Consider the following 25,266-nt stretch of genomic DNA (forward strand, 5'->3'; position numbering starts at 1 on the left):
CTGACATTGGTTTTAAGTATTAACAGATTCTCTTTATCATGTTAACAGGTTTCCAGTGAGACCTAGGGAAAGGATTATACCTTATCGCCCATTACGAGAGAGCATACCTCCAGGAAGGAATTCTGCAGGTAAATGGACTTAAAGTTTGTTGCCCCAGCATTGTCAAAGTTTGTTGCAAAGAAGCTTTTTGAACTCCTTTCTTTAGATATCACACATTGAGACATTTATTGGTCACGTAGATGTTTCACTTGGTATTCAGGAGAAGTTGCAAAATTTGGTGTCTTAGTGGGCTTTTTTGTACTGCACTGAGTCAGAAGCCTGCTTAGTTATCAGATGTCTATTTCTCTGAATATGCTTTCTTATCACTGTAATCCATTCCCTTATGATCTGGATATTTAAGTATGAGATAAGTGTTGTTCTCTTAGTTGACTGTTTTATTTTGTTTTCATTTAGTTTTAGAATTTTTTACAGCATCTGATGCATAGTTTAGCGCACTGCAGCAAGTTGTTAGTGCGAGTTTTTAGTCACAGATGGCTAAAACAGTAAATGAATGCTATCTGCAGCCAAGACATTTATATTTTGTTCTGTGTTTCTTGCTGAAACGTAGAAAGGACCATAAGAGCTTGATCAGCCATTTTTATTTAACAGAAATGGCAAGGAGCCACTGGCAAAATAAATAGCCATGGGCTGAGATTCATAAACATGTATAGAAATATAAAATGGAGCAGCTTGTACTGTGTGATGTAGAGCTGCCATAGAGTTAAATACTGCAGACTGTATTATACTAGAATTTATAATGCCCAGTCCCTGTTGACATAGTAGAAGGTTCCACTGTTACCTGTTGACTCTGCCAGTTTAAACATCATGTAGTGTTGCAAAAGATCTGTGTACACAACTACTCATACTCACAGTTGAATTATATCCTGTGAATACTTGTCAAGGTTTGTCCCCTCCCCTCCCATCCCTTAGTAATACAGAAAAATGCTTGTGCTTGGGGGTTGTTCCCCGACACACACACACACACACACAGTTCCCATCTTTGTATAATACAGAAGTAAATGCTGATGCCTACACTCACCCACCTTCCCTTTAAGAAACAAAGAAATATTCCGATGTTTGAGGGCAAACTTGTTGAAATCCCATTTTGTTAGGTTTTCTGCCCTTCTCCAAAATTGTATTCGGTGGAGCATGTTTATAATTGTTAAAAGTGATGAATACCTTTCCACTGCTAAAGTTGAACTGCCCAAAAGAAAACAGCAAAAACCAACGGCAGACAACCAAGGCTGGTACAACAAAGCGTTGTGTATCTGGATACAAAAGCTGAAGCAGAGCAGCGCTGTCCACAAAAATATGCTTGTACTCCGTTAAAAGTAGATTTTAATTTCTCCAAATTTAAAAGAAAAAAGATAAGTCCCTTTCTTTTGCAAACGATAAGCACTTTCAAATAACCTTCATCAGATCGTTAAAAAACATGGGACACCAGTTATACTTATGTGGAAATTACTTAAACATCAAACCAATGAGAGTTTTAATTTTCGAATGTTTATTACATTTCACCCAATCAGTTTTTATGTTCGTCCATCGTATTCAAAAGCTATTGGAGCCAATAGAAAAATCCTATTGTTGGCACACCTCCATGTTGCTTAGAGGTAAACTTGTTTCCTTCATAATGGACTTCTGTATTAAAATTAGTTAAAAATTAACCAGTAGGAAGAATTGGCCTCCGATTATCTAAACACTGAATTCCAATCACTTTCAGAAGCTGCAACCTATGTGAGAATACTTAGACCGACATGTCCTTGTATCGGCCAATACTAAACTGCCTTGGCTGCAAAGGCAGTTTCTTGGTTTCTTTAGTAAGCCAAGGGGCAGTCTTGGCTTTGACTCTCTTGTTACGGATTGGAGCTAAGGAGTTTAGGACAGTATGGAATTTAGAGTTGAAGAAATGAACAGCTTCGTCTAGGGGTAGGGTTTTTAGTGAGTTCCAGTTAGTGATTTTGAGGGAATCAGAGAAGGTGGAGGGGTTAAAGTTGGTTAAGTTGCGAGTGTGTAAGAGTTTATGGGAGAAGGAGGAAGAGGGTGTTCTATGGGTGAAGGCAGGGAGGTGGTCTCCTAGAGGGTCTGGAATGACACCAGATGTTGTGGTTTTGTTTGGATGAGACACCAGGATCCAGTCTAGGATGGAGCCTGTGAGGTTGGTTTTGTTGGGCCTAGTGGTAGAGTTAATAAGTTGTGTGAAATTGAAAAGATTGATAAGGTGGGATTTTGGTGTCTGATTTATTGCCAGTTAAAATTTACATCTCCCATAATGTAAGTTTCATGTTTAATATTTGAGGAGGACCAGGAGAGGATGTCTTCCAAGGTATTGGTGTCACCAGGCGGAATATAAAGGGAGATAATGCAGATACTTTTATGGTCATTTAATTTTAGAATGCCGATTACTAGTTCAGCATTATGAAAGGAAGGGATAGGATTTGTGAAGGGGAGTGATGGATAAGTGATTAGTGTGGATTAGTGCTACACCACCACCTCTTTTGTTTATGCGGTCAGATCGGAGGGATTGAAAACCGGGGGGAAGGAATTCAGTGTCTGTTATGTGTGGTTTTAACCAAGTTTCAGAGATTGCTATAATATCAGGTGAATTATGGTTTAGCCAAGCATGAAAGAGGGTGATTTTATTAGTTACTAGCCACTCAGAGTTTTTCAGATACAAGTTTGATTATTCTAGATCTAAATCAAGTATTGATAAACATCTACTTAAATTACAAGCTAATAAGTCCAAGAAACTGGAGAGAGACATCAAGGCATACAAGGAAGGTACTGCTTATCCTGTTCCTTCCCCTGCCCAGGCTTGGCAACGACAATCTACTGTTAATACTGTTAATATTGCCTGTAATGCTTGTGTGTCAAATGAATGTATGAATTGTAAAAGTGCATTTTGTAATGACCAAACTGTTGACAATGATGAGTTTGATAATAATCTTCTGAATGACGAAACAGAATTTCCTACTCTTAGGAGAAGTGAAAGACTTCAGAATAACTCTAAGAATAGATATAATTCCAACCAAAGGCATAATTGCAATTTTGCGGCTGCCCCTAATGGTATTCCTAACCCAGGATTCAATGGGGCAAGACCAAAACAGCAAAGAACAACACATAACTTTAATACAAGGTCTAAAAATTTTCAATAGAGGAGGCAACTGGAATTAGTGAATTTCTCAGTCAGCCAGTGCCCCCTCCATTGATACACATGAATTAAATATGAATAGTGTCTCTTTTGAATATTCCTTTAGTTTGTTAGATGATTTAGAGATTTCTTCAGACTCAGTAAAACCTATTATATTGCTTAATAAAAATAAAGATTTTAAAGTATATAATTTTTCTTCTTGTCCGTTGACCCAAGACCTTGTAGACTTATTATCAAAAGGGCAAACATATGTCCCCTACACTAATTTTAACATCACGTCGGTTGTTATGGACCTTAAGAAATACACTAGAAAATTAAATTTTCAATATTTATTCGGAAACACTAACAACACAGGTTCCTTACATGAGTTCAGCATACCTAGTACTTATAATCCGCCACTCCACCCCACTATACAAACGTTTGAAAACGTTTGTGAATTAGATTTTAGATCTCTGGCTAATAAGAGAAGGAGAACTCCTATTAATTTTGAAGAATTGGACTTAATTAAATTTGTCCACTCACAAAAAATCAGATTATGCAAGCCAGATAAGGGGGGGTGGTATGGTTGTTTTCGATATTGATGATTATAATCATAGGATGGGCCTTTTGCTTAACAGTGACTCTTGCGCAATAAGTTCTAGGTCAGAGATAAACTCAGCTTACAGCTTGGTGAAAACGTGTATAAATGATTTGTTTATCGAGGGACACATTGATAGTGAATTAATGAATTATTTATCCACTTCATTTCCTATTTATCCAAGTTTTTACGGGATCCCAAAGATCCATAAAGATTTATATGCGCCCCCTATGAGACCTTTGGTGGATGGTAGAGGATCACCATTGTATGTTTGTGCTAAAGTGATAGATGTCACACTACAAAAAATAGTTTCTCAAGAAAAGCAAGTCTGCAAAGATTCCTGGTCTTTTTTAAGCCAAATTAACCAACTTAAGTTTGATAGTGGCTTCAACTTTTTAACAGTTGACGTAAGGGACCTATACACTTGCATCCCACACAATATTGCTATAGAATGGGTCACACTCATGATGTATAAATACAAGCTTCAGAAAAAATAAATTTTTGTAGTGTCTGAACTATTAGATCTGGTTCTATCCTACAATTTTTTCATGTTTGACTCATTGTTCTATATTCAGAAATTAGGTATTGCTATGGGCTCACCGTGTGGAGCTAGTGTAGCAAACTTAGTGATGGCCTTTTGGGAATCGGACTTAGTTTTTAAGTCAGAATTGTATCAAGAATCAGTTGTGTTCTACACTAGATACCTTGACGACATTTTTATGTTGATCAAGGGTAATGAACAAACAGCTGTTTCCCTAGTCGACTTTTTCAACAAGTCTACTGAATTTTTGGAGTTTACTCTCACTTTTGACAGCTGTACTATTCCATACTTGGACATAATGTTATCCAAGAATTTAGAATTAGACAGTTATACTTCGAGGGTTTACCGTAAAATAACATATTCTAATACATTTCTCCACTACTCAAGCTGTCACCCTTTTCATCAAAAGAAGGCTGTTATTAAAGGGCAACTAGTCAGAGCGGCCCGGATAGTCACTCTCAACGACGAGTTTAATGAAGAATGTCTATTCTTAAAAACAGCTTTCTTAAAAAGAGAGTACCCGGTTGAGCTAATTGACTAAATGATAGCTGAGGTTAAATCAAAGAGAGAAAACAATCACTTTAGTCCTTTATTGGCTATACAAACTTTAAGCCCTAACAGCGTCATTAACCTGAGTAGTGAAGATATAAATGGAGTTCAATCTGGCAATAATCTTGATTCTATTTGCAACATTGACTCAATCTCTAAGGAAGTACTCAGCACCCGTAATAGTGATGGAAATAGAGTTATTTCTTTTGCCACCACTTATGTCAAATTAAGTCCAGTATGTATTAACATACTAAATAAAAATTGGAATTTGTTTAAAAATAATTTATCTTTAATGAATAAAATAGGGCATAAACCTACGGTGACCTTTAGGCGTGGTTTAAATTTAAAAGATTCTTTAATATTTAAACCTGACTTGTTGAAGTCGACTGGGATGTCTAAATGTGAATCATGTAACATGTGCAAACATGTACTTGTCAGCAACTCTTTCACGTTGGGAAATGTAACTTATAAATTACGAGACAAATATAACTGTAACGCAAAAGGGGTCATCTATATGGCCAAATGCTCTTTTTGTTCTGCCTTCTATGTGGGTAAAACTGAGCGTAGACTCGGGGATAGAATTTATGAACACATCTATGCCATTACCCACAAGAAGGCGGACAGCGCATTGGCCAAGCATGTTACATGTTTCCCCGACCATATGTTTAAATTTCTGATTGTTGACAGATTAGATAACCACCCTTGAGGTGGTCCCTACTCCCTGAAACTCTTGGAGTTAGAATTGAAGTGGCAAATAAAATTAAATGCCAGTAGTTTCCCAGGCCTGAATGAAGCTTTATCAATGGGCATCCTGTTAAAACTGAGAAGCCTGGTGAGATAACTAATATTAATAATGCATTGAATATACTAAATTGATTTTTTAGATTAATAACATAATGGCAATATAATAAATATAACAAATAGAAGTTTATAATTAGGGAGTCACTTAATCTTTAATGTGTCTTTAAAGTTTATATAAGTTGTCTCAATTTTTTATGAAACAACTTTATTATATTAGTATTTTATTATTATACATTTTTTGATATGTATTTTTTATAAATTGACACTCTTTTTTTCTTTTTTCTTTCATACCTTTTTCATTCATCTTTTGTTATATGTTTATTATTATTCATAATAATGGATTGGAGTTTATAACTGACTTGATTAGTTAATTATAAAGTTGATCAAGTTACAGTTTTAGAGTTTACATGTAGTACTTTTACATGTTTATTTATTTTATCCAGCTTTCACAGTGCATCATTCCCTAGTGACAATAACCTGTGCTTTTAAAATTTGTGTCTTTAAAAAGTTTAATTAATTGTTTAAATGCTTAATTGATTAATTATTGGCGCCTTTTTGTATATAAAATATGTTGAAGTCATTCTCTTTTTGTATTCTGAAGAAGGCTATCTAGTGTGTGCCGAAAAGAGCTTTAATTAAAGTTCGTTTTCAGGTTGGACGTGGATTTCGTTTTTGATTTTATTAGTTAAGCTTTGGGTGTTGATGGTGAGAAATTTGATGTCTTTACAATTTGGTTTGTTGAAGTTATGGTTATTTGTTTGAGACCTGTTTGGTCCATGGTTGGGATGAATATCGCCTGCTAGGCTGAGGAAAGAGAGAATGTGAGTAAGTTTGTTGGGCTTTAGTTTGTTAGGGAAAGGATGGAAGGGGTGGGTTTAGGGTTGTAGTATTTATTAGGGATTTGGAAGAATTTTAATAGGAGTGAAATGGAGTTAGAGGCAGAGATATTGTGGTAATGATTTGTAGGGTGTGGTGGTGGAGGTGGATATGCAGGGTTTAGGTGAAAGTTGGTATAAGAGGTGGAATGGTATAGAGGAAGAAGGATGAGGAGTAGTAGTAGTGCAGGGGTAGGGATTGTAGTAGGAATGGAAGGCATCATAGAATGAGAGTTTAATTAGAGGTGAAAATAAATTTGTAGGTTAGATGGAGTTAGGTAAGGCAGGTGGGTGGGAAGGAGGGTAGTTTAAAGGATAAGGTTGGAGGTGGGGGAGGTAGTTTTGGGGAAAGTGGGTGGAGTAATCTTGTGTGGGGATTGGGTGATGTAAGTGGGAGGGAGTATGGGATGACAAATAAATGTAGGACCACTGTGGGTGGGTGGGAATTGGGGGCAGGGGAGGGGAGTGGACTGAGCCCGCAGGGCGAACGGAGCGGGATAGAGCAACAGGGCAGAAGAGTCCAGCTGAAAAAGTATCAGCCACTGCAGGTTGGAGCAGAGGTAAGTTGGTAGAAGTACAGAAAGACTGGGTGGAGGCAAGTGGGGTTTGAGCAACTCGGGGAAAGAGAAAAATATAAAGGTGGGGAAAGTGGAGTAAAATAAGGGGAGGTTTGGCTTTCGAAGGGTTTAGAGGAGAAATTTGAGTAAAGATTAGAATGGAGTAGGAGCAGGCAAACGTGGAATAGTGCTGCCACCTAGTGGAGAAAGGAGAAAAAGGCAGGCAGAGAATGATAGAGAGTAAAGAATAGAGCAGATGGACAAAGGCTTAGGTAGAGAGAAAAACAAAAAGAGGTGACGTTTTCAGAAGAGTACTGAAGAGGGATAGGGGGCCGGAGATCAGTAAGTACCACTGAGAGGGGAGTGTTTTGCGGTCTACGGTAGGCTGCTGTGTCACGCTCACAGAGGGAACGGCTAACTAATAAGAGGCTTAGATAGGTATAAGGCTACATACATTCACTGAAAGATTCTTTAGGGATCCCACTCTGTTCCTTTTTCAAAGGAGAGCCCAGTTTAGTAAGCAGAATAAGTCCAGTTGAAGTGGCTGAGCTTTTGCAGGAGGTAGTCTGTATATTCAGGAGGTAGAGCAGGACCTCGAGGGGTGGAGTACTGTAGAGTGAGAGGGGAAAATAAACAAAAAGTATTTGGGTAAGAGAGGAGGCAAATGTAAGAAGTAGGGAGAGAAGAGGAGGAGGAATATAGAGTAGTAGGAGTTAGTGTAGAATAAGGAGGAAAACTTGGAAAAAAAAAACAGGATAGATCTAGAGGAAGGGTAAGTTTGAGGGAGAGTTGAAATTGTAAGGTAGTGATAGAGAGAAAAACAGTTAATGAAAATTGAAGGTGAAGATAGAGGAGAGCAATTAATTGAGGGAGAATGTAAGAGAAGGCAGGGAGAGAAATGCAGCAGAGAAAAACCTTATATTTTTTGCTATCATCCAGTACAATTAGAGTCAAATGCAGTTATGCAATGCAGCAGATAAAATTACAGGAATAGTAACACAATATTAAATGTCAGGCAAACAGAATAGTAACACGGTGTTAATGTCAGGCAAACAGATACATTTGAAACAGATTATGAAAAGTAGTATACCTCTATAAAATATACAAGCAGTTAAGTAGGAAAGAAAAGAGAAAAAAATCCCAAACAAAATGGCTAGACTGCTGCTGGTTAAACAGGCAATTATGTATATTTTAGCTGTTCAATAGGTGGCTAGACTGCTGTAGGTTAAACAGAAAAAAAAGGTAGGGCTCTATAAAATGCCCAGTATAATAACTGTTTAGACTATATAACTACTGGCTGAAAGAAGAGACTAAAATATTGGGTTATATTTAAGTAAAAGATTGAGACTTGTTGGTTAAAACAGATGGGTAAGGCTCTATAGATTGCCTGTAAAAGGAGAAACAAAAGTGGCTTCCAGTAAAAGCTAGGGTAACATTAAGCGCAAATATTTCAAAATCCTCACTCTTGGTCACTGTGACGATTGGGGAGAGATGGGCAAAGGCTGCAGCCTAGTCAAATAGAATGTGATACATAATACTATCAGCTGTATAAATAAATGTAAAATACAGGCTTGCGTTTTTAAATGTAAGAAAACAATGTAAAATGTGAACTTCAAGATTGTTGCAACATTACCATCTGCTGTAAAGAAAACCAAGCCAAGTATTTCAAATGTGTCTTTTTAAGTTGAAAAGATGTTATGAATCTCTCTATTAGAATTCGGCTCCAGGACAGCTGGATGAAGATTTCATGCCATTGTTTTATGGCTAAAGTTTATGGCTAGAACTTAGATGTGGAAGGTGCTTCATTGCTCTGGTTTCTGCTAGCATATACATGTGAAATGCATAGTTTCTGAGGAGGCATTTTGACTTTGGATATCCAACTTACCAGCACTCTGCCTTGTGCTCACATGTAAGTTTTAGCACTGTGATTTCTTGTAGGAATAGTTAAAGCTAGTAAAGATTAATTAGGTATTTTTCTTTGAAACCAGACCTGTCCTACTGTATTATTTTAAGTTTCTGGGTGATCTCTGAACTCTTAGATATCTCTGTGGTGTAGTAGTTTTGTCTTGTGTGTTAATTATTTATTATTAAATATTTTTAAAACCTATCTGCGGCTGATTTGTGTAGAGATGAGCTCTAGAGTACATTGTTTATTTATAGAGGTTATTGTAATAGGCCACTCTAAAGTAAGCCTTTACTGTTAGTCATACTACCATTGGATATTAATATTGCACAGTAATAATTGGACACCCTTTTAAGGGCCTTTTAGTAGCTGATATTATTAACTGGGTGTGGTGGCAGCAATTACTACCATATAGTCTGGGTAAAGGGGCACAGTTGGAGAATCTGTGTCAGCCTTTCCCAGGAGTGTCTGTGAAGTTGTATAAATACTTATCTCAACGTGTGTGTGTTGTCAGCTACTTGGCAGGGGCACGAAGCACTGGTTGGACAGAGAGGGTACTGGTGGTTTTAGTTTGCCCAGCTAGGCTGAGACCTGGACCCTATAGCTGTGCCAGTGGGGAGTCTTATTAGGGCCCTGGTGAGCAAAGGAGCCAACAGCCCCAGACTGGCTCTGATCTCTGTGTGCACTTAAGGGAAATTGTACTTTACTGTGTGTATTAGTTATCCTTTCCTCTTCTAGGAGACTACCTCCCTGGTGTTAGTGGTGAGGATTGAGGCTCCTTGATTGCTGGGCCAGGGCACGGTCGTCAAAAGTGTTTGGCAGTGGTGGGATCTACTTCACATACTAATTGGCTTGTAGTGGTGTGGGGTAGAGCGAATTCCTGTAGCTCATTTACAGTGATCTCTAAAAGTGTTTTGTACTGTAAAACAGCCACGCAGTATAAGTTCAGATCACAATTGTTTCTTTTGTTAGCTGAGTGTTGGGTTGAGCAGGCAGCATGTCAGCAAAAGAGTATGGAAAGCTGACAAGGAGCCAGCTGGCGGAGATGTGCCAGACTAGGGGACTGGTGCATGGAAACCTCACTAAAGCAGACCTGATTGCAGCCTTTGTTATAGCTGCATCAGAAAACAGCAGCTTGGAGGACAATCAGACTGACAGTGGAGATACAATATCCTCAGATAATGGACAGCTTAGCCTTTCTGCAGTGGACTTCAAAATCCAGCTGGAGCTAAAGAGACTTGAGTTGGAGGCCAGGCGTATAGAACTAGAAGCAGCCGAAAAAATGAAGTCTACAAGCTGAGGAAAATGAACGGCAGTGGAGGCATGAGAGGGAAATGCTGACTCTTCGCCAGAGTCCTGGAGATAATGGGGAAGGGAGTAACCAGACCCCAGAAGCACAAAAGGTCAGTAAATTTCTTCCACAGTGTAAAGAGGAAGATAATTTTGATAGCTTCATTCATATGTTTCAGCGGGTATGCAAACAGTATGAAGTTGACCAAGGGCTTTGGGTATGGTTCCTGACCCCCTTACTCCATGCTAAAGCTGTAGCAAAAATGCATGATGCTGACTGTTTTGATTATACTGCTGTAAAAAAAACATTTATTAGAATGTTTTAAGCTAACACCTGAAATGTATAGGAAAAAGTTTTGTGAGCATAGATGCAAGGCAGATGAAAATGTATGTGAATATGTTGAACTGAGCACTTATTTTCATAGCTGGATGAGTGGATGTCAGGTCACCACTTTTGAAGGGCTGGCAGACCTTTTGGTAAGGGAACAAGCCCTTAGCACTTTGCCTGAGGACATGAGGATCTGGTTAGCTGATAAACAGTGTGCTACTTCAGAGGAGTTTGGGAAGAAGGGAGACCTATACTTAGCAAGCAGGGTAGCCCTGCACAGGAAAGGGACCCCCAGTACTGCTCATGGGACTAAAGGAACCCATGGTGGGCAGCACAGACTGCCCCAACAGAATCCGCCATTAGCAGGGGAAGCCACTCAGGTACACATCCAGGAGCTAGGGTTAAATGTTTTGAATGCAACCAGTGGGGCCATGTGGCATACAGATGTCCATGGAGGCAAGGTGGGGAACCAAAGGTGAGGGAGCCAAGACAACATACCAATAGTAGGTTGTCTTGAGACAACAGGGGTATGGAACTACCATCCTGCAGATGCCCAGAGAGGGAAGGATTTGGATGAGGCAGTACTATGTACTTATGCAGTTACATGCAGTGAGGCTAGGAGACAAGCATGTGGGTCTGGTAGCCTGGGGGATACCCAGACAGGCTGCATACTTGCAGCCCAGGACTGCTGAGGTGGTTACTTCAGGGAGTGAGCTAGCTGTAGCAGTGAGACTGAATGTGAGCCACAGCTGCTTGTGGGTACCAATGTTCCCTTGGACAGGGTAACTGCAAAGGTAGAGGTGAGTAGTAGTACCCAGGCTGACAGTGAGACACCGCTATCAGAGGATGACAGACTTCCTGTGGAAGGGGAGCTGGGAAGGGTTACAAGGAGAGACTTGAGAAAGGCTCAGCTCTTAGACCCTACATTGCAAGGCCTGAGGCAGGTAGCTAGGGGAAGGCACCTGATTTTCAAGGGAAGGGGAAATCTGTATACTGGGACAAAGGGTTACTGTACAGAGAGTGGACCCCTGAGGGAGGGCTAGAAGGTGAGAGAATACAGCAGTTGGTAGTGCCTATAGCTTAGCGTCTGGCGCTTCTAGCCATAGCCCATGGTATTCCCTTTGCAGGTCGTGTGGGCATAAAACGTACAAAGTGGCGTATTATGCAAACTTCTATTGGCCTGGAATTTCCAGAGATGTAACAGCGTACTGCAGGACCTGTGAGCAGTGCCAAAAGCTAGGCAAGGCAGGAGACAAGGTGAGAGCTCCTTTGGTTTTGCCTGTGATTGAGGGGCCATTTCAGAGGGTGTAGCTATGGATATTGTGGGTCCTCGGAGTACCCCACATTCCATAGGGAAAAAGTATATCGTAGTTCATAGGTAGGTGCTAGGCTATCGGCCCAAGGGCCTACGTAAGCCTAGCCAGCAAGGTTCCATAGCTTATGCCACCCAAGAAAGTTATTTTCCTGTGCCACTGTCCAGCAGAGACACAGAAGTGATCCCCGTGGTGTATTTCCTATTTCCCATCAACTCATCAAGATTTTTCTTGAAGAGTGCTAATGAAGAACTTTGCTTGACATAGATCGGTAGCTTGTTCCAGAGTATAGGAAGTATCTGGGACAGGAATCTATCCCTCCAGCTGTTTATTGTGGTGACAAGATTTAGTTCCCTAGAGCATGTAGCCGGGAGGGATTGGGATTTCTTAAGGTGTAGCATGTCTAACAGCTCTGGGTTTGACCTAGCTTTATATGTTAGGCAGAGATCACCTTGGAGTAGGCTATATGCTATGGAGTAAAGCTGGAGTTTTTTGAGGCCATCAGTGTAGGGCATTTGTTTGAAGTCAGTAATCCTCTTTGTGAGGTACTTCTGTGGCCTTTCCAGCTGCTGCAGATGTCTTGAGGTACATTCCAAAAGGGGCGTTGTACTCTAATGGGTCTAATGATTGACAAGTAGAGGGGAACAATGACCTCTTTTTTCCTGGATGAGAACCCTTTTATGATGAGGTGTGCCACGTAGAAGGATTTCCTGACTACTGTGGCGATGTGACTATCAAAGGAGAGACTACTGTCCACCTGGGTCCCAAGGTCTCTTATCACACATTAGGTGTTAAGTAGATTGCTGCCTATGTGGTAGTTCATGGGTACAGAGTTTTTACCAAAGGGGATGACACTGCACTTTTTGGCATCGAGCTTGAGGCCATGGCTCTGACACCAGGCATCTTTCTCAGTTAGGCCCTTCTGTAGGATGTCCACATCATTTGGGGACTTGACTATGGCTCCTAGTTTGCAGTCATCTGCGAACTTTGTTAGCCAGAGGCCTTCTGTGTTAGCCTGTACTTCAGAGAAGTAGATACCAAACAGGAGAGGTCCCAGGACGGAACCCTGTGGTACTCCACTTGTCACTGCTTTGAGGTCAGATTAGATTATGCTACACGATACCCTGAGGCAGTGGCTTTGTCCTCCGTTGAGGCCGAGATGGTGGCAAATGCTTTGCTAGAGATTTTCAGCAGGGTAGGTTTCCTAAAGAAAATACTGTTTGACAGAGGTGCCAATTATATGTCAGACCTGCTGGCTTGTCTGTGGAAGTCCTGTGGGGTGAAGCACATGAATACCCCCCCCCCCCGCCATCCTCAGACTAATGGTCTTGTTGAGAGGTTAATCTCTACAGTCAAGTCCATGCTTCGGGCATTTGCAGATCAGTTTAAGAGGGAGTGGGACAAATATTTGCCCCATCTGTTGCCTACAGAGAGGTTCCCCAGGAATCCACAGGTTTTTCACCCTTTGAGTTGCTGTATGGACATAGGGTGAGGGGATCTCTAGATTTAATTTGAGATGAGTGGGAAGGTTAGTGCGAGTCTCGCAAGGAGTCTGTTGTGGCAAATGTCCTGAACCTCAGGACAAGGCTCAGGGAACTCATGGGCCTGGCCCAGGAGAACCTGGCAGAAGCCCAACCACAGAAAAAGGTGTGGTATGACAGGAATGCTCGAGCTAGAGAGTATGCTGTAGGGCAGTAGTTATGGTTCTCATTCCTGTCAGACACAACAAGTTGCAAGCAGCTTGGGAGGGACCCTACAAGGTGGTAAGAAAGGTAAATGATGTTAACTACATGGTGGAAGTGCTAGGCAGACGGCAGGGGCACAAATTGTACCATGTTAACATGATGAAACCTTACCATGATTGGGAGGCCCTTGTGCTGAGCATTTGCAGTGGATTGCAGGAGGAGTCTGAGAGAGATCTTGTGACTGATCTCCTCAGTGAGGCTCGGTGGAAGGAGTAGCAATGTCCCAACAGCTATCTCCTACCCAGGTTCAAGAAATCCGAGCAGTGTTGCAGGAGTTTGGGGGCATGTTCACTGGGAAACCAGGGAGCACCCACCTGGTGCAGCACCACGTGGATACAGGACCCCAAAGGCCCATCAGGTAGGCCCCTTATAGGGTGCCTGAGAGAGTCAAACAGACTCTGAGGGAGGAGGTACAGGAGATGTTGGAACAAGAGGTGATTCTAGAGTCCAACAATCCCTGGGCCTCACCAGTGGTGGTGGTGCCAAAGAAGGATGGCAGCACCAGGTTCTGTGTGGATTACAGGAAATTAATTAGTCACACAGAGTCAGATGCTTACCCCATGCCTAGGGCAGATGAGGCCCTAGAGCAGCTGGTTGGGGCTAAGTATCTTACAACCATTGTTCTTACCAAGGGTTACTGGCAGATGCCCTTGACTCCCAGTGCTAGAGTGAAGTCAGCCTTTGTGACTTCTTTTGGCTTGTATGAGTTCACAAAGATGCCCTTTGGGATGAAGAATGCCCCAGTGACTTTCCAGAGGCTGGTAGATCATATCTTAGCAGGAGGGTTTGCCCTTGCTTACATGGATGATATTGCTATCTACAGCCATTCCTGGCAAGAGCACCTTCAGCATGTCAGGGAGGTGCTGGGCAGACTACAGAGGGCAGGGTTCACCATTAAGCCGAGCAAATGTCAGGTGGGTATGGCAGAGGTCTCCTACCTAGGACATAGAGTGGGGAGTGGTAAGATAAGGCCAGAACCTGCCAAAGTGGAAGCTATTCAGGCATGGCCTGCACCTTTGACCAAAAGGCAGGTGAGGGCATTTTTGGGGACAGCAGGGTACTACAGAAAGTTCATTCCCATTTATAGTACCATAGCTTCTCCCCTCACAGTCCCGACAAGGAAGAACAGGCCAGATAAGGTAGTGTGGACCCCAGCATGTGAGCAGGCATTTCAGAAGCTTAAGGAAGCTTTGGGAGGACCCCATGTGTTAGCCAGTCCAGACTACAGCAAAGAATTTGTTGTGCAGGTGGATGCTTCAAACTATGGGGTGGGAGCTGTACTTAGCCAGATTTCTTCAGAGGGAAAAGAGCACCCAGTGGTTTATCTCAGTCGTAGGCTCCAGCCTAGGGAGGAATGCTATGCAGCAGTAGTAAAGGAATGTCTAGCCATAGTGTAGGCACTACAAAAACTTCAGCCTTATCTGTATGGAAATAAATTCACTGTGATGACAGATCACAACCCGCTAACATGGTTAAACAGAGCCAGTCAGCAAAATGCCAACTTGCTAAGATGGAGTCTGGGGTTGCAAGCATATGATGTTGGTGCAGCACCGCAGTGGGAGTAGCAATGCCAATGCAGATGGGCTCTCAAGACAGGGAATGGGGTGAGGTACACCCAGATAGAGCTGACACTCTCAAGCAATGTTTCTCAAGGGGCACTTGAAAAACTTGCTCGAGTTCCCCAGGGTGGAAGAGATGTGACGATTGTGGAGAGATGGGCGAAGGCTGCAGCCTAGTCAAATAGAATTTGATACATAATTCTATCAACTGTATAAATAAATGTAAAATACAGGCTTGTGTTTTTAAATGTAAGAAAACACTGTAAAATGTGAACTTCACGATTGTTGCAACATTGCCATCTGCTGTAAGGAAAACCAAGCCAAGTATTTCAAATGTGTCTTTTTAAGTTAAAAAGATCTTATGAATCTTTTTAATGTTAGAATTCGGCTCCAGGGCAGCTGGATGATGATTTCATGCCATTGTTTTAAGGCTAAAGTTTGACTAGAATTTAGATGTGGAAGGTGCTTTATTGCTCTGGTTTCTGCTAGCATATACATGTGAAATGTCTTATATTGTTGTAAGTTTCTGAGGAGGCATTTTGACTTTGGATATCCAACTTACCAGCACTCTGCCTTGTGCTCACATGTAAGTTTTAGCACTGTGATTTCTTGTAGGAATAGTTAAAGCTAGTAAAGATGAATTGGGTATTTTTCTTTGAAATCAGACCTGTCCTACTGTATTATTTTAAGTTTCTGGGTGATCTCTGAACTCTTAGATAGCTCTGTGGTGTAGTAGTTTTGTCTTGTTTTAATTCTTTATTATTAAATATTTTTTAAACCTTCTACCTGTGGCTGATTTGTGTAGAGATCAACTCTAGAGTACATTGCATATTTATAGAGGTTATTGTAATAGGCCACTCTAAAGTAAGCCTTGACTGTTAGTCATGGTACCATTGGATATTAATATTGCACAGTAATAATTGGGCACCCTTTTAAGGGCCTTTTAGTAGCTAATTTTATTAACTGGGTGTTGGCAGTAATTACAACAGTATAGTCTGGGTAAAGGGGCACAGTTGGAGAATCTGTGTCAACCTTTCCCAGGAGTGTCTGTGAAGTTGTGTAAATACTTATCTCAAAGTGTGTGTGTGTTGTGTCAGCTACTTGGCAGGAACATGAATCAATGGTTGGACAGAGAGGGTACTGGAGGTTTTAGCTTACCCAGTTAGGCTGAGACATGGTCCCTATAGCTGTGCCAGTGGGGAGTGTTATTGGGGACCTGGTGAGCAAGGAAGCAACCAGCCCCAGACTGACTGTGATCTCTGTGTGCACTTAAAGGAAATTGTACTTTACTGTGTGTATTAGTTATCCTTTCCTCTTCTAGGAGATGACCTCCCTGGTGTTAGTGGTAAGGATTGAGGCTCCTTGATTGCTGGGCCAGGGCACGGTCCTCAGTCACCTTCTTCCTTTAATGCAGAATTCTTAGTAAAAGAACCTAGTTACTCCGAAACACTCCAAAAGGAGGACTGCAACTATTTTGGTTTAGCAGTTGAAGGAACTTTCACAAAAACTGCATCAGCCACATGGAATCTTCTTCCACAGGTAAGCTCTAAAAACAGTCATAGCATCTAAAATTGACTCCACCTACATCTGCTTCAGGTATGCAGGTTAAGCATAATCTACAAGATAATTATGCTGACTTCCCCACTTCTAAACTAGTTTAGCAAACCTGTGGTGAATTGTACAAGCCACTGCTTTTGTAAATAACTTACAAATTGCCCTTTACTTTATTAATGAAGTTTTATACATTGTGTTTTCTACTACAGCTTGATTATAAAACTACCATATGCTGCTTTATTAGAGGGCACTGAGAAGTTTTGCATCTAAAAAAATTACTGCTCTGTATAGACATGCTCAGCAACATTCCACTATTTTTTCATTTATTTGTATAGGTAAATATTGTGACAAACATAATAGTAATTTTTTTGTATAAAGAAATGAACTATAAAGAAAATAAATGTGGGTAGTAGAAATGTGGATGTTTCTCACTGGATTTAATGATTCCTTCCAAAATATGTCAAAAGAAAAAGTGATATTTTATATTCAGCCTGATTAAAATTTGTGCCTGACCTTGTTTTCATTCAGGATTTAATCACTAGATGGAAGTATTCTATGCATTTTTATTTTTATCTTTTATCTTTATTATTCAGTTTTGATTTAATTTCACAGGAATCTTAAATTATTGCAGAATAAATCCAGTGCTTTGTAGTTGATGAATATATATGCATTTGAATAGTACTGATTCAGTCCCATGATTATGGGGGCCTATGTAACTTCATTTTCAGAGTTTCTCTTTTAGATCTGCTGGAATAAGCTGATTCAATATCTGTGCATCTGTTTTTGGGATCGTTCTAATGAAATTATGTGAAATGCCATCAATCAGAGTGTTAGTTTTGTCTGGGTATTACTTAGTTGGTTTTAACATGCACTGGTGTGAATCTGGACCAGTTGCGTGCACTCATTTTTCGCTCTCCACTCAGAAAATCCATTCCTGCCCGAGGTCTGTTTTATGTTGGAAAAACTGACCTTTTCATAGGTGATAACTAGTCTAATGGCCGAAGGGGATGTTTTTAAGCCTAACCTTACTTAGGTCCATAGGTTCATAGATTAGTACCAAGCTAACTGCCCTTGCGAGCCATTTTAAGCTTAGCCAAATATCCCTTGTGAGACTCCAACCCTGCTCCTTGTGTTTAAGGCAAACACCTTAACCATTAGGCCACCCTCCCAACTTCCCGAATGTATCAAGTTTTGATACCCTAAGGTTATTTGAAGGGGGTATATGTAGGCTTAAGCATGGTTGGGCAAGCCTTTACAGGCTACCCTTTATCTGTACTAGAGACATAGGTACCAGCCCAGGGATACATTTCCAGTTCTCCATCCACTGATCCAAGATGCACTTGAATTGGTTTAGGGAAGAACTCTGCTGTACGTGGGTAAGGAAACTTGTTCAGAGGTGTGTATCTGCAAGATGCACACCTGTCTCTCCAAAATGTCCCATTTGTTACAATCATTAGATTGGGTAATTCTGATACCATTTGTTTTGCAGATTTGCAACAGGTCCATCAGAGAGGGATCAGAGGATACTTTGCAGGTCGGCCATAGATTTCTCAGCACTCAGTAGGAACCTCTGTGGGCACTGCAGCTGCAAAAGCCTGGACAGGTACATATCAAAGGGGGTATTCTACTGGATGACTGGTCTGAGTACAGTGGACCAGTGACATCCTTGGACCTAGGTGCCATATCCTTGCTTATATTAATTGCGCAACATACAAAGATGTCCTTACTACTGTAGACACATGACAGTAAAAGACCAGGTTGTTGTCTACATGTGTTCCCAATTTCCTGACTGCTGAGTCTACTGTTAAGGGTGTGTTATCAGTGTGGTAGCTTCCAGGGATAGCCATGTTCCCAAATGATACTATTGCACATTTTTTGGCATTAAGTTTTGGACCATAGGTCTGGCACCAGTTATTAGGCTGTGCCCTACCTTCTTGGAGGGTATTTGTGTTTTGGGGTTTTTATAACTTCACTTTGTCAGCCAGAAACCTGTGATGTTGACCTTTACTTCAGAGAAGTAGATGCCAGAAAAAAGCAGTGGACCCAGCACAGAGTCTTGAAGGATTCCACTAGTGACTGATTTCTATGTAGAGAGAGGGCACAGGAAGTTAGTATAGGGGAGTCTATCTGTGAGCCAGATGGCTGTCCAGTGGGTGACGTAGGGGGTTTGTCTAATTTTGTGCATTTGTCTACGGTGCCCAAGCAGGGTATTGTCAGATGTTTTTGACCTTTCAAGGTAGGCAGTATGTATTGCCCTCTTCCATTGTTTTGCTGACTTTCTCCAAGAAATCAAGATCATCGAGTAGGCATGATCTGCCCTTGGCAAAACCAAACTTGGCTGGATCTGGTGTTTAAAGGTTTCCTATGTCATTCTTTATAATTTCCATGGCTTATGTGAAACTAATCAGACTTGCCCAGGTCCATTAATGGCCTGCCCTCATGCAGAGGGATGATAGTTGCAGTCCTCTATTTGCTTCTTATGAAACCTGTCTGGAGGGTACAATTAAATAGTAATTCTAGTGGTCGTAATAGGTCATGTTGTATGCTGCTAAGGAGTTATTCTGGAATATTGTTGGGGGCCCATCAATGCAGTGTTCTTGACCTTGGAGAGTGCATTGAGGGAACTGTTATCTAGTGATAGTTGGAGGGCTATGGTTGAGTATTCCTGAGGGTGTTGGGGAGGTAAAATTGGAGCTACATTTGGCCAGTAGATTTGCTATATCTTTTGAGTGAGTATAGGTGACTTCATTTACAGTTAGTTTGGTACATTGCTGCTTATTGTCTGTGGTTGCAGACATAGCAGAAGAATCACTTATGATTCTCATTGCCCAGGGAAGCTATTTTTACTTCAGCTTTGGTTTTGGAATACTTGATTAGCCCCCTTAGTTTCTTGTTTAGATTGAGGGAGGTTTTACCTTGCTGGGCATTGTAGTTCCTAAGTTTTGCCTTGGCTTTCTTCATTTTGTTATACAACCTAATGATGGGTTTTCCACCAGAGTGGCTTGTATTTTTTGTCCTCTGCTTATTCTAAGTAGGTATAGTTGTGTTTATGCAGCCATTAACATGATTGTACATGGTTTCTGTGTGCAATTCCATATAGACAGCTGTGTTCTCATGGTTTTTGGGGGCTTGAAATTTTGCTAGGATGTCAAATGATAGAATGTTTTGCTTTAGAATAAAAGGTTAGCTTAGGTCCCAGATTTTATTTTTATCTCAAAGGAGACAGCTTTATGGTCTGACCTAACCAGTGAGGACATTATTGCCTCCCCTCTTCAGTGTAAAGCAGTTGGAATGAAAATAAACACCTTCAGTTTAGAGGTCCTCTTTTCTCCTGAAAGAGTGGGTTAATGTCTGTGGATGAGAAGCAGCAGCTACCACTGGAAGAAGAGCTTCTGCATCTTGGAGAGTTGCTCAAAAGTGAAGATATAGGGGATTGGAAAATTAACCCAGCAGTACTGGAGTTCTACATTTACCATAGAGTCCATATCCTCATTTACATTACTGAGCTTTGAGTAATTAATGAAATGATGGGATCACTGATAAAAAGTAACAGAAATGATGATTCGTTTGGATGGCAGATAGATGGGTTCATGCCACATGACAGTGTAAGGAGCTTGTCAGATTTGGGGACAGGGAGTAGAGAGATGACTGGATTGAGAGGAGTCAGTTGATGTGGTTTGAGCATGTTGTGGCAGTGGTCTTTGGGTAGACCATGCAGTAGGTGTAACAAGCATGACCAGTCAGTGGCAACTGTAGGTCTTCAGATCCAACACATGAACAGATTAGATCTGTCGACTTACATTGTTATATGGTAACTTGGGGATCCCATGGGAAAAGTTGCAGACTATTAGTGGAATAGGGAAATCTGATCTGCACTGTTCAGCTTAACATCGCCACAGCTTTCTTCAGGGTTAACTTTTTTTTTTTTTTTTATTAATATAAACCAAATGGGTGTTGGGTGCATTTGATATAAAATTATAATCTTATTTTTAGAAATGTTAGAATCAGAGGGGCTGCAACCAACTTGCATAGTGTGTCTTGGGTAGTGTGCGACAGAAGAATGCCAAACTAAATGAAAAGAAAAGTGTACAAAACAGTGGTATGACCACTACTACTGTATGATACAGAAACCGGAGCAGTGAAGGTAGAACTGTTGAAGCTAGAGGTGATAAAGAAAAAGCACTTGAGATGAGTGGTAGGATGCACACTGTGGGACAAAGAAATGAGGACATCAGAGCAGAAGCCGAAGTAGCTCCAGTTGCAGAGAAGTTCAAAGAGAACAGATTACTTTGGTCTGGAAACATGTTCAAGAAAGGAGAAGACACTGGTGAAGATGATGATTTGAGACGGAAAGATGGCAGGAGGAAATGAGAATGCCCAGCAAACAGATGGATGGATTGTGTGAGAGAAGACCTGTAATAGTCAAACATTCAGACATGACTGTTGAAGGTAGCAGAGTGGCATTGAATAGAGAGAGATGGTGACAGTTGACAAAACAGCCCAACCCCTTGTAGAAAATAAGGAAAGGGGGGGTTGATTATTTAAGTGTCTATTGTTTTAACCTTTGTGGGCCAGGACCATTTTCAGGGGAACCCAAGGCTAGCTGCCAGTGAAAACTTTAATTGTACATTAATTTTTGTTTAACAATATATCTTTCTAAAGTATGGAAGGCAGGCATACATTGATTAACAGCAACTGTACATTAGAGTTTCATTACTATTAAAATGAAAGTTCATTTCAGTTTCGTAATTTCATCATGTCCTAAGTAAAAAAAAAAAAAAAAAAAAAAAGTTTCACTGTACAGCAGTAAATACTTTATAATTGATGTTATAGCTAGACAATTTTGCTAGGCCGTTATGACCATTATACAAGAGACCCTAAAGAGTAATGATGCATATGAAGTGTAATAATGTTGTAAGCAGTAGAAGTATTAACCAAGTTAAGACTTTCATAGAAGGTTGTGAGATTGAGAGTGGTCATCAGCCAAATTAATTTGTTAAAAATCCTAAGTGAAGTATGTCATAAGTTGCTATATCTGGCCGTAAGATGTTTCACATATTAGGTGAATAAGGGTTTAGAATAACAAAGGGTGTGTGATGAAATGGAGGAAGGAGATGGAATAGAAGACATATCGAGCAGATGGGAGGTAGGTGTATACTGATTGGGATAGTTGGAAAAAGTAGATGTTGCGTTCACAAGATTATTGTGGTAGTTAGCTGGAACTGTTGGATGTCCTTCCATATCAGTCTTGCGATGTTCTTTACCAAAGGGATTCCTTGTCAAAGATCGCCAATGGCTGGCCAGTATACCAAAGTCTTAGGATTTTATAGACGTATGTCACACACATGCTGCACGCTCAAGGCATAGGGCATAAAGGTGATGTACTGACGTAGGTACCGCAGAACTACTTTGCCGCTAGTCCAAATGCTATCATTGCTTGTCTGTCTGAAAACTCCCCCCTGTGCTTGGTTATCAGGCAGTGTTTCTGATAAGTGCCCCTTGGGGTTTCTTATCTTTTTCTCTCTCTAATTTATATGAGTTTGCCTGTCACCCAGAAAGGGAAAATGTCCTACTGCTGACCATTCTGTTGCATCCATCTCTTCTGAAAACCCTCTATAAACTTCTGCCTTCTACTAACTGCTACCTTCGGGTAAGGACAGTAGACTTATGGAATGACTAGGTAAAATGGTATATATTGCTGCCACCTTGGCCTTTCGGGCTATTAATTACCAGACCCATATGACCAGGTATGTTTTTTAGCCTTTCTTTCTCAGGCTTCCCAGACAATCTCTGAACTCCCTTATTCTGAAGGGAAGGCCTCAGCCCTCTTTGCTGGGTTGTACTTCTCAAGTAGCTCACCATTCTGTTATTTGTAGTTATGATGCAGCTGATGCCTCTTCGAGGGCTGCTGCCTTTGTTTCTGTTTGTGAGGTGTTACTCTTGGCTTCATCTCCAGCCTTTACCTGATGATATTAAGACTAAATTGTTGGATGCTCCTCTTGATAATAACAACCTGGTTCTGCTACCGCTGAGATTTTGAATTCCTTTCAGGATAAAGGTAAGGCCTTGCAGGAATTGAAACATATTTTTGTGTCTCCTGTTCCCTAAGTTACAGAGGAATTATCCATCCAAATCTGCCTTTGTTCGCAGAAAAAGGCTTCTAAGAAAGTTCCTCCTGCTAAGTCTATTCAAACTGCTTTCTTAGAAGCCTCTTTTTCAAGACAAGCCAGGTTCTGTCTGACTGTTTGCTTCCCCTTTTCTTGATTCAGGTTCCCTTATCCTTTTTGTGTTTCCTAGTCCTTTGCCAGTTGGCCAGGGGTCACTCAAGACCCTTTGTCCATCCGTCGGGGATATTTCATGATATGGAGATCCCTTCCTCCTTTTCTGGGCATCCCTCAACCTCTTCAGGAACTGCTTCAAGGCCTTTTGGCACAAGGCTCCATTCAAGCTGTGCCCTTTTCCCAGGAAGGGGAGGGTATTTTATTCCAGAATGTCTTTGGTTCCCAGCTTTTCTGAAGGTCTTTTCCCTTCAAATGTTATCCTTTCAAACCCTGTTTCCTTTTCTCCCCTAGGCTTTCTTGGTCTCCCTGGACCTCAAGTATGCTTATCTTCACATCCCAATTCATCTCCATTTCAGGAAGTTTTGCTTTTCTGTCTCTTCCTTGCATTTTCAGTTTTCTGCTTTGCCATTTAGCCTTTCATCCTGCAAAATGCATTTGGTGAATACCCTTGGGAAAGTTGAGGAGAGTCCACATCTTTCTTTATGTGGGAAGCCTGTTCCTTCAGGCTTCCTCCCCCAAGGTCTTTCTTCAGCACATCCAGTACACTGTCTTTCGCAAGGCCTGGGGTTTACAATACACTTCCAGAAATCAGTCCTAGTTCCTTCTCAGGATCATGTGTTTCTCAGTTGCAGGCTACAAGAACATTCCTGTGCTGGTCTCCCTGCGTCCTCCCAAGGCTCTTTTTCTGATCACTTTTTTTAATCCTTTCTTATTCTGATTTCAGTTACAGCCAGAGAATTTCTTGGGGTTCATGGCCTCCACTATTCCTGTGCTGCCTGTAGCCAGATTTCATATGAGAAAAATATACTGGTTCCTAAAGTCAGTTTGGCTCCAACGCTGTCATCACTAGATTTTCCAGTCCCTCCTCCTCTTACATGTCTCAGGCTCATGCTTCAGTGGTGGATTCATCAGCTCTCTCTCAACCCAGGACTTCCTTTTCAGTGCCCAATCCCCTCTCAGGAACTTTTCTCTGTCTCAGACATGGGGTGGGGATCCTCCTTTGGTTCCCCCAAGGTCTGTGGCCTCCCCATCAGAGGTCAGACCACATCAACATAAAGGACATGAGAGTTCTTTTCACCCTTTAAACCTTTCTCTCTTTCTTCCAGGGCCGCTCAAAATCTTCACAGACAATGCAACAGTAATGTGGTATATCAGCAAACAAGGGGGTGTGGTCCTATCTTCTTTGCAGACAGCTCTTCAAGTTTGGGATCTAGCTGTACAGTCTCAAATGACTCTTCAGGCCGTATACATTTCTTCAGAGCAAAATTATAGTGTCTGACTCTTTGAACAGGTCAAGTACGCAGGCTTACGAATGGATGCTTCACAAAGATAGTTTTTTGGACATTGTCCATATGTGGGGTAATCCTATGGTAGGGCTTTTTGCTTTGAACAGACAACTTCTCCTTTTTTTTTTTTTTTTGCACCAGAGTCCCACATCCTCTGGCTTGGAAGGTGGATGCCTTATCTTTTTCTTGAAAGGAGAGGTTTCTCTATGCCTTCCTTCACTTTCTTCTGATTCTGAGGATCCTGCTCAGGATAGAGCAGGACTCCCCCAAAATCTTGTTGGTGACTCCTTTTGTCCCAGACAGCATTGGTTTCCCCTTCTTCACATAGCCAAAGACAGTCACCACAAGTTGCGTCACAAGGTGGACCTACTTGCACATAACAAGGGGTCTCTGATCCATCCTCATTTATCTGCCCTTCAGCTGACATTGAGTGATAGGGTTTTGATCCCTTTTAGGCACATTTTTTCTGAGGACGTGCTTAGGGTTCTGCAGGAGGCCAGGAAACCAACTACCAGGAAATTGTGTGTCTAAATGGAAGAGATTTTCTGTTTGGTGCCATACTGGTTACCCGGATCCCCTTTCTGTGGGATCCATCTGATTCTCTCTCATTTGTGTGATTTCCTCCATGCTGGATTAACACATTCTTCTGTTAAAGCTCACCTCTTTGCTATTTCCATTTGTCTACCATTAACTCATCCTCTATCCTCTAGGTTTGAGGTAAAACAGTTTTTTTTAAAGATGTCCTTCGTATCAGGCCTCCCAGGAAGCCTCTTCCGCCTTCTTGGGACCTCAACTATGTACTTGAAAAATTGACTCAGGCTCCTTTTGAGCCTACAGCTGCAGCTTCATTGCAGTATTATATACATGGAAGACTGCTTCTTTGGGCCCTTACATCAGCTAAAAGTCTGAACTCCATGCTC

At 41.3% G+C, this 25,266-nt stretch overlaps 1 protein-coding gene across 1 annotated transcript in view; it reads left to right on the forward strand.

The window, feature by feature from the left end:
- The window catches only part of TDRD10 (tudor domain containing 10), a 1,185,287-nt gene that overhangs the window by 244,155 nt on the left and 915,866 nt on the right, over positions 1–25,266 (forward strand). Inside the window, exon 4 of the mRNA XM_044079377.1 lies at positions 49–128. Within this exon, the coding sequence (XP_043935312.1) occupies positions 49–128 (80 nt within the window). The remainder of the gene's footprint in view (positions 1–48; positions 129–25,266) is intronic.

This window comes from Protopterus annectens, chromosome 8.part0 (genome assembly GCF_019279795.1).
Source record: "Protopterus annectens isolate FY-2018-M chromosome 8.part0, PAN1.0, whole genome shotgun sequence".
Taxonomy (NCBI): domain Eukaryota; kingdom Metazoa; phylum Chordata; order Ceratodontiformes; family Protopteridae; genus Protopterus; species Protopterus annectens.